Source organism: Protobothrops mucrosquamatus, unplaced genomic scaffold (assembly GCF_001527695.2).
Source record: "Protobothrops mucrosquamatus isolate PMUCROS unplaced genomic scaffold, P.Mucros_1.0 scaffold_169, whole genome shotgun sequence".
NCBI lineage: Eukaryota > Metazoa > Chordata > Lepidosauria > Squamata > Viperidae > Protobothrops > Protobothrops mucrosquamatus.
Genome location: NW_015386245.1, coordinates 168,510 through 179,183, shown reverse-complemented (window position 1 = coordinate 179,183; position 10,674 = coordinate 168,510). Strand labels below are relative to the sequence as shown.

The following is a 10,674-nucleotide window of genomic DNA, read 5'->3' as shown; positions in this document are numbered from 1 at the left end:
TTCACAATTCCCTGGAACCAGGCTCGTGTACCCTCCCGAGCTGCCAGTACCAGCCAGGAGGGACACGGATCCAACAAACATGTGGTTGCATTGAGCCTCCCCAGGACCCTGTCTACGTCCTCGGGAGCCACAGAGTCAAACTCCTCCCATACAACCATCTCAAGACCTGCTTCTGTCTCCTCCCCCTGGGCCAGCCAGTTGGAGTCTAAGCCTTCCCGGATCCGCACGACTTTGTCATGCAGATATTGAGCGAAATCCTCGGCCCTCCCCTCCAGGGGATCCCCCCCCTCAATTGAAGGTGTTTCCCCTCTGTACCCCACTCCAGAACACCTATGCCTGAAACTCACATATTCTGTATCTGGCCCTGGCTGTAACACATATGTTTCGGGGTAGTACCCATATAGAAAACACATTTTTGCTGGGCACGAACCATGTGAACTTGGCCTTTCTGTATATAGAATGTTTTCTGTTGCAATGAATGTTTTGCACATCCGCGGTAATTATCTTTGCAGAAAATTAGTTTTCCTATGTTTTGCAGATCTCTGCAGCCCGAGGCTCTACTAAATAAAATGAGATACCTAACAAAAGGACTTAGCAATTATAAATTAAAAGTCTTTGGGAAAGAAGCACATTGAATACTATAATAATAATGATAATTCTACAATATTCTTTTTGATTCATATATTTTGGCCTTCAACCTGAACATAGCAATACATAAAATAATGCACACCACTAGATTCTGCTGGTCTGATGCACTGCTTTCCTGTAGAATCCAGAACCATTGGGTGTGTGCAGAAACAACTGTAGGAGCCTTCAGTATTGATGCACTGGCCATCAATACAGCTGCTGATGTCCTGACATTCATCTGTATCTGTTCAAATGCAAATGAAAAGTATTTCAGAGGAAATCTCTTCCTGCAAAATAGCTTGAACAGAACATCTGCAGTGATCAACTTCTGGTCTGTATTTTTCATTAGCAGATATTTAAAATCAAGACAATCGTACTGAACATATTTGCAAAGAGGAGAACTGTTAAACAGACGTGTCTTCCTGAAATACCCAAATAAAATGTTGTTCTTGTGGATTTATGTCTTTCTACAGTCCTGATTTATCAGCACAGCAAGTATATTTTTTAATAAATTATATGTACGTTCCCTCTCTAGAATAACAAGACTATGAGTACTACTGGATAAAATTAACCTGATCTTCATGAATATTCAGACAAAAACTGACTGTTATCCAGACAGCTCATTTTATAGAAAAGAAACTACAATACCAGTTCAAGAAATTAAATGGTTTTATACCAGAAAAGAAAAGTTATCTGGGCCCAAGATAATTAAACCTTTCACTGTGATTTCCTTTCATTCTGTTATTCTATACAGAATGGTTTTTCTCTTTAGATTGCAAAAGTCAAGACCATGATGAGGAATAATTTTCAGTTAAGTGGCAAAAAGTGAATAAGTAGGCAATTCAGTGGATTAATGGGAATACATTTATGATAATCACAAATGTGAATTGCTATTCCATACTTAGGGAGGAAATAGTATGCAAAAAATACTCATCTTCTCAAATGAATTTTTTATAAGCAGAATGTAACTCTCACTAAAAAAGAATCCAAGAGTATATTTGTGCATTATGCATAAAAAATAGGACTCTAGCTGTACAGAAGTCAAATTGGGTAGAAATGTAAAACCTGTAACTATGAAGTCTGTTTCCTCCCAATTATCTTATTATTTCTGCCAGCTTCAGCTTTCCGGTATTGTTGACAAACTTTATCTTATAAAAACATGAGAAATATTCTGCTAGGTCACATCAAAATCTCACTCAGCCTAACAATTTTTACAGTAACCTTCTAGAAGATTCCTGGGAAGACTACAAATTTAAATTAGGACGCTGTGCTGTTTCGCATTTTATTTCCCAGCTGCTATTATTTAGAGGTTTGTTCCTGTAACAGCAATATAAAATGTATCCATCTTTTATTATGCAAATCAGAAATTGTTCTCCAAGTTAATTATATACTGTGTAATAAGGTCTCAGTAAAACCTTTACCACAGCAAGATGAAATTGAATATGTTTGGGACTATTGTATATACCCTACCACAGAAATAATCATGTATTTTATTTCTTTGTAATGTTATCTCCATGTATTTCTTCCTCTGATTGTCTTAAGAGACCAAAGAATCTAGCAAAATTTCTGCGGCCACAACATTCTTCCTGGCGATTGCAATCAAGCAAATGGATGCTAGCCATTGTTCTATATTTCTCCGAATAAAAATTAGTCGCAGAATTTCGAAGGAACATTTGAGGAATACAGGTAGTCCTTGACTTAGGACCATACTTGAGCCCAAATTTTATGTTGCTGAGTGACAAATTTGTTAAGTGAGTTTTGTCCTCTTTGCCACATTTGTTAAGTGAACCACCGCAGATGTTAAATTAGTAACACCGCTGTTAAGTGAATCTGGCTTTCCCCATTGACTTTGCTTGTCAGAAGCTCACAAAAGGAGATCACATGATCCCGGAACGCTGCAACAGTCCTAAATATGAGCCATCTGAATTTTGACCACATGACTGTGGGGAAGCTGCAACAGTCCTGTGTGTGAAAAATGGTCATAAATCACTTTTTTTCAGTGCTGTTGAAACTTTGAATGGTCACTAAATGAACTGTTATAAGTACGGACTACCTGTACAAGCAATCAGGTTCTTATATAAACGGTCAAGAATTAGATCTTGATCTTGCTGTCTTTCCCCAGTGAGAGGAATAGGATGCAAGCCTGAATACTTACCAAAGCACTGAAGTTTTATAGGATCATAATATGTACCCTGTTTGCAGTAACATTCATAACCTGGCTGCGTGTTTAAACAGAAGCCATTTTTACATATTTCTTGGCCAAAGAGCTGGCATTCATCAGCATCTGAAAAGGAAACATTGACATTCTAAAACGTCATTTGTTTAATCATATAGGTGGAGTACGAATTTTCAGATCAAATTTTTAGGAGAGATATTGTTATTCCTTATATCTATAAACAATAAATAGGAGAGCAGTGTTGAATAGTACCTGCTATGATGGACCCAAAATAGTATATATTTCTATAAAGTTATTCTAGAAGAGTTGCATTTTCTTCAGGTCAAATTATTTATTTATTCATTTTATTTTTTTAAAAAATTCTATATCGCCCATTTCACCTAAGTGGCTCTGGGCAGTTTACAACAACGTCATAAAACAATATAAACACATGAGTAAAAGCATAAATGAAAAGCAGAGTTGAGAACAAGTTAAAACTTACAAGTAAAAAGCAATGAACTGCAAACCATTTTTGTTTATTTCTTTTTTTAAAAAAAAATGTTATTTTCACAAAGAATCAATTGCAGAAATTTGTCATGGGAAGTTGCATGATTAAAATGTTAAACAATCAAGAGCCCGTCTTTTTAGACCAACAGCCTCATCTGGAATGTTGGTAACTTATTCTTGCTGTTTATTTAGTATAGAAATAATATGTGCCAAACAATTCATTCAATTGAGCATGTTCTGTTTTTACATTGGCAATTCCATTACATGTAGCAATCCTGTTCTGCGTGTATTGCCTTAAGCATAAGTTTTGCAAATGTCAGCTAATGTTAACGTTTGGAGGGCAGTTCGATCAAGTGCTTTACCTTATCTCCAGCTCCAAAATTACTTTCATGTACTCTGCTAACATTGCCTTATAAAGATATATCCCAATTTTGTGTGCATGATATAATAATAATAATAATAATAATAATAATAATAATAATAATAATAATAATAATAATAATAATAATAATAATAATAATAATAATAATAATAATAATAATAATAATAATAATAAAAGTTGGGAAGGACCTTGGAGGTCATCTAGCTCAGGCAGGAAACCCTATACTATTTCAGACAAATGGCTGTCCAGTTTCTTCTTAAAAACCTCCAGTGTTGGAGCATTCACAGCTTCTGGTGGCAGGTTGTTCCACTGATTATTTGTTCTAACTGTCAGGAAATTTCTCCTTAGTTCTAGGTTGCTTCTCTCTTTGATTAGTTTCCATCCATTGCGTCTTGTCCATCTATTTGCTTCTGTGTTGCATCTGATATAAAATCCTCTGAGAATTAATGATTTTTTGTGGGTTTGTTTTGGAAATTACAGTAGTGGTATGTTCCTCCACACAGCTATGACAATAATTATCACTAAATAGAATTCTAAAAGTATCTATTCTGTTCTTTGGGAGGTTTTGATGTTAAGTGATAGCCAGGATTTTTTTACATGCTTGTGAAAAGTATTTGTAAAGCCTTCCATATAGATCTGTTTTCACCATATTGAAACAGCCAGGAAAACAGGAATATTTATGTTTTTCACAATATTTTATATTTCTTATATAACTTAAGTATATAACATTTTAAAATTTAGAAAAGTCTCAATGTTTATCCTATTTGTTGAATTATTTCTGAAACATCAATTTGCTATTTACACAAGGCAAAATAAAATTGGGTCCAATTACTCAGATAGTTGTTTTGAACAGGATGATATCCATTCATATCATGGTAACAGTAGCATACTAAGAAAACAATGCTTTCTATATGCTGGATACCCTAAAGATAAAATACTAGCATACTTCTCCAGAAAGAAATAATTGGCTATTCTAATATTTTTAAAGCATTTTTCCAGAAATTGAGCAGTACAGTAAAAAAGAAATTCTGGATGAAAACTAGACAACCACATAATAAAGCAAAGTTTTTAAAAGATCAGATATCTGAAGAATGGTATGTCTAGAATTGCTGAAAGAGAATTATATGTTTGTAAAAGGAAATGAGCAGATCTAAGGAAGAAAACCAATTATGTTCCTATAAACAAAGAAATTCAAAGGAAAACAAAAGCAAAACCAGCAATGATATTTCTTAGTTGACCTGGTTAAATAGTCCAACAGATACAACTTTACATTTTGAAATACTGTCTCACATACATCATAGAGATTTTAAAATATTTTCAGCAGTATCAAACCAACACATCATTTATCATCTAACTGCATTGACACTTTGGGGGAATTAAGGCATTAGCGAGTTTAAAAAAAAGTTAAAAATTAATTCAAATAAGCAGCAGTTGAAGGAAAACAATAATTACAAACAAATATTAAAACCATGGTATTAATTTGAGTCTATATTCAAGTCAATATCAAGGCTGACCTTTGTAACTATGTGTAACATCTCCATAATGTGGTTCTTCAGATGGTATGAACCCTTTCCCTTCAGGACACAGCTCAATAAATTCAGCTAGCCGGAAGATAAAACCAAGAATCCATTTAGAACTATATTTGTGCATTACATTCTGAAATCAATAGCAACATTTCTATAACAAGTATGTGTTAATGTATTTGTAAATACCACATTTCAGATTTTAGATTTCTAATGGTACATATATATATGGATACTTGAAATAATGAGAACTCAGCTTTTTTCCTTTTAGCATCCATGGCTTGTAAGATTTAAGTGCATGGCTTGCCACAGATGCACACAACTGATAGATTTTCAAGATGCAAATTTGGAATCTTTATATTAATTTGTATACTACACGTGTAGCTTTATTTTAGCTTGTTATCTGAATTGTAATCAATCTAAGTTTAAATTTGGTTGCAGGGCTCAGCTTCTTCTCTTTAGCAGTTTTCTGCTACCCAAACAAATTTACAACTATTGATTGATTGATTTATATAGCTGCCCATCTCACTTGCAGGTGGCTCTGGGCAGCTATATAAATCAAGAGAATTAAAACAAAAACTAAACTATCAGTATAATGTATCCATTAAAATGAATTAGAAAATTAAAAACCATAATAACAAAAGGACAGGGAAGAATGCAATTAAACCTATGCTAGCCATTTAAGGGGCTCCAGACTTCCATGGGATCCCCAGGCCCAATGGCAAAATCAAATTTTGAGGGCCTTCCGGAAGGCCAACAGAGTTGGGGCCAACTTCATCTTGGGGGAAATGATAGTACAAAGGGTTGGTGCATGGCAGAAAAGGCTCTTCTCTTGGGTCTCGCCAAATAAAGCTCCTTGGCTGATGGACTGAAGGGATCTGATGGGAGAGGTGGATCTAATTAGGATGAGGTGGACCCTCAAATAAGGTAACCACATGCCATGTAGGTTTTAAAGGTCTTTACCAGCACCTTCCAGGACCTGGAAGCAAATTGGTAACCCATGTGTCATTACTGGGGCACACATAACTGAAGCATAACAGTTATTCTTTTTTTAATAAAAGTTTTATTAATTCTTTAAAAATTACAGTCTTTAGTGCTTAGTAAACAACATGTTGTCTGGGTTCAAATATTTAACATTAACTTTTTCAATATAAATCTGTTCAATACTACACAATCCAGTATTTTTCCCCTGATCCTCCTTTCTTCTCCATATTTTTTTTTCCATTTTCCCTTTATTACACCATTACAATTTTTGGTACTGTTAATGTATACAAAGTTAGATATAAGCATCTTCATCATATTTTACTAATATCATACAAATAACAATAATATCAATTCATAAGTCAATAATGTCAATTCATTAATCAATATCTTGTTTTTCGTACTCTTGTTCAAGTTTGATTTCCCATCAATATTTGAAATATCTTTATCAATTATGATTTCCTCAGTATTAATTACATATAGCTGAAAGTTTTATTTAAATCAATCCTCCTCTTATCTTCATATTTCCCATATCAATTAAAAGAAAAAAAATGCTATCTTAATTCTAAACCATATCTTTCATTGTAAAAGTCTAATTATATCTAAAAGGCTTCCGTTCTTTTAATCTTATTCAAAAAGGTATTTAAACATATAATGCCCCCTCTAGAAGGTCAAGTCTTCTGTTTTTTAAATCTGACTCTCGCTTTCTTTCTTTGCCAAGTCGCTTTCCAAGTCAGGGCAATTAGATCGACCAGGAATTTTCTTTCTATTTTTGTGAAAATTGCTTGCATGAGGAAAACAATTTGGGTAGTGTATTTTTTGGGGGGGAATTCCACCCATTTATATTCTTTAAACAACTCCCAGTTCCTTTCTCCCCCCCATTTCTCTTTTCATTTCCTGTCTCTCAAGTTGTGACATTTCCATTAACAGCTCTATATTCCCCTTTTAAAAATCTTTTTCTTTGCAATCAGATATATTTTGCAGACCTAAGGGGTAAAAGGTCTTTTGCATTTTCATTGTTATAGCTAAGTCTTGCAGTTCTTTTATCTCTTCTATCTCTAAATCCATTTCCTCTGTTTTGTCTTCTGATTTCTGGATTATTTGTTCATACTTTGTGGTCGTTATCTGGGAGCTTTCTAGTTGTAGATTTAATTTGGAGATTTGCTCATTTATATTGTCTAAATTGTTTTTAGTCTCATTATGATTTCTTTTATATCCTCTTTGCATTCAACAATTGTTTGGTAGACTAGTTGTAGCATAGAATATATTTCTTTCTGGAAGGTGTTTGTTTTTTCTTGAGATTTCATTCCTGGAGATTGGTTTTCTGGTCTTTATATGTATCCTTTATAATCCAATATATTCCAAAGTATAGATTCAGTTCTGAAGGCAATATTTTATAGTAATCCCTTGTCTCACGTATCCCAAAAATTGTCAATCAGGCAATGTTGTAATCCATGATATTCTAAGTGTTCAAAATGTTCAACCTCTCTGAAAACAGCTCAAAACTCTTTCCCAGCCAGGAGTAGTCCAAGGTCAAATTTTTCTTTCTCTCCCACTAGCTCTTGAAGTTAAAAGTCCAAGCTCAGTAGGTATTTTTAATCCAATTTCACACACGAAAACTGTGTGTGAAACTTTTAAGATGACTAACTTTTTTTAATGATTAATTGATATGTTTTATAACTTTTTATAATTTTTGCTATTTCTGTTGACTACACACTTATTATCATATTGATTACCCCTCTTGAATATTTGTATCCGGACGATAGTTTGCTTGCTAAAGCGTGGAATGTTATTGGTGGCAACCCCATTGTTGTACCTATTCCCACCCCAATCTTTTCTCTTAACCCTATCCCGAATCCCACTAACTATACTGATCCATGGTTTTCCCTACCCTGATAAAACTTAATAAAATATTGTCCAAAGAAACAGTCCAAGCTCAGTAGGTATTTTTAATCCAAGAAGGTCAGGATGATAAGTATGCCAAAATATTTTCCTTTATTGTCAGCTGTTCTTCCAGAGTAGGAATCACCAAGCAGAGCAAATTATAGTGCTATACACAAATCCACCATTAGATGTCATTCAAAGTCCATTTTCCACTCTTAAAACAAAGGATTGATTTCTTATGTTTCACCTCAATGTTTTTTTTCTTTTTTCAAAGAGAAAATCTTAACACTTATCTCAGTTCTCAAATTTATCAAAATTGTAGCTTTATGTTACTTCCACTTCAATATTGTATGTTTCTGTCCCCCATATAATTAAAACGCCACTTCCGTTTACATTCGGAGTTTTTTTGCTTCTTGGGAGCCTTTTCCAGGAAATTCAGTTGTAAAATAGTAAAGAAAGGATCAATATTCTCACCCAGTTCCAGACATGCTGTTTATGATATATTAAATAATGGTTTTTTCCTCTTCAGTTGTCACCAGCTAATGGCCGGCCACAGGAATGTAGCCAGTCTTTCCCCTGCTGGTTTAGAGGGATTTCCTTGGATTGAATGGAAAGACCGCCATCTCTCTGTGATCAACAAGGCATCCCTCCTCTTCATCGCCTCTTTGGGGTGATTTTAGGCCCTTTTCAGGGCCCACAGCAGGGCAAAATTGGGCGTGGAAGGCAGAACCCTGCCTTCCTGCATCCCATTGTGCCATGACACAAACCGGAAGTTGCAACGTAACATATATTTTTTAAAGGCAGCCCCATGTTATAGGAGTCCATTTGGGGAGTAGCTAGAGCGTGAGTGAATGAGAGTAGGGTTTCCTGATCCAGGAAAATATGCAACTGGCACACAATACAAACTGTGCAATTTAAAGGAAATGCAAAAGCTGAGATAATATTTCTTTTAGAAAGGAAAGATGAACTGAACACTGCCAATTTTTCAGTATGTGATGGACTTCAGTTGGTAAGGGTGTGTGTGTGTGTGGGGGGGGGGAAAGTGATAAAAAATAAACCTGAAACATCTTTTTTGGCCCTTGTAAAGCAAGTTTCCCAACCAAATATTCACTATGAATACAAGTACTCTGTAAAGCAAGTTTGTCGCAACAATTCTATGGGTTTGGAGTTGAAAATCTGACGTTTTTAATATACTTTTGGAGGATTACTTGCAGTGCAATCACATTCATTTCCTTGCCCTCACTCCTGACAAATTACATACTGGAATAAATCAGAAACCTTTATCTTATTACTTCTAGCAAAACATATTAGATTTCTTTTTTAAAGGAAATACAGTAATCTTTCAATAAAATAATAAACAACTCGGAGTTATGAAAATAACTAACAACTTGCAAACTGTTACTGGCACTTGTGTTCCGGGGCAGAGGTTTTGTACATTTAATTAATATTAGGCAAACAGAATTACTATCTTACACTATAGGTGGCACAAGGAAAATTTGAATCATGTAGTCTTTACAGCCACATGAGAGAGAAATTCTACAAAACTTCTAGCACTATTTAAAATATTAAAAAAAATATATTTCTGAGATTTAGGTTTCTCTTTAGCACAAAAATGCAATAGAAAGCATTACTTTCTTGATTCCAATTTAGATATCTTTCATGCAAGTAAAGCTTTCATTTTATAGAAAAGCTCAAATATTCCAGTTTGCTATTCGCATCTCTTTCCCCCCATTAATATTATCCTTAACGATCCAAGTTGTTTAGGAAAGTGTGACTGCTAAGAGCAAGAACCTCTTAGTTATGTAACCCCTGAGTCTCCTTGTAATGTTATGCAAAATAATTGCCACTGAATGGAAAAGGATAACTCACCACTTCCAAGCACAGGACATGGGAATATTTCACAGTTGTCACCCCAGCCAGCGCCCAAAGTACAACAGCATTCTTGCTTTGTAACATTGGATGTTAATACATTATCACAAAAATTTGCGTCATTTAGATTGTAGTAACATTCTTTCTTTTCCACGGTTTCTTTGGTTCTGTCTGGAACCTCTATGAAAAACAAACAATAAAAGATACATTCAATATGTATGCAGAGAAATCATCTACTCAAAAATAAATGCAGTGCTTAAAGCAATTCACAATACCTATAACCTGATACTAAGCGGATGATGTAGATTCAGTGGGTCCACGTAAATATAACATTGGGCTCTTTGTTGGTTATGTTTCAGAGATCAGAATCAGACTATGAAATTACAACCTCAACCTCTATCTTTCCCCTATTCAGGAATCCTTTAAAATAAGATTTGCTCATTTATTTTATCTCCTGATTTAAAAGTCTTGAAAGAGGTAGCTGTAGTTGAGACTTGTTCCTTAGTACAGAGATATACATATGTCTGTGGAGATTCTCAGTCATCCAGGTCATAGTTGTCTCAAAGGTGCTTTTTCAAAAGGCAACTGGACAACCTGCCTCCAGAAGCAGTGAATGCACCAACACTGGAAGTTTTTAAGAAGAGACTGGACAGCCATTTGTCCAAAATGGTATAAGGTTTCCTGCCTGAGCAGGGGGTTGGATTAGATGACCTCCAAGGTCCCTTCCAAGTTTATTATTATTATTT

General features: G+C 34.7%; 1 protein-coding gene across 1 annotated transcript in view; it reads right to left on the bottom strand.

Annotated features, from left to right (window-relative positions):
- The window catches only part of LTBP1 (latent transforming growth factor beta binding protein 1), a 128,380-nt gene that overhangs the window by 23,801 nt on the left and 93,905 nt on the right, over positions 1-10,674 (bottom strand). The window contains exons 21-24 of the mRNA XM_015822022.1: positions 9,929-10,108; positions 5,186-5,272; positions 2,783-2,911; positions 731-871 (exon numbers count right to left, since the gene is read on the bottom strand). Of these exons, the coding sequence (XP_015677508.1) occupies positions 731-871; positions 2,783-2,911; positions 5,186-5,272; positions 9,929-10,108 (537 nt within the window). The remainder of the gene's footprint in view (positions 1-730; positions 872-2,782; positions 2,912-5,185; positions 5,273-9,928; positions 10,109-10,674) is intronic.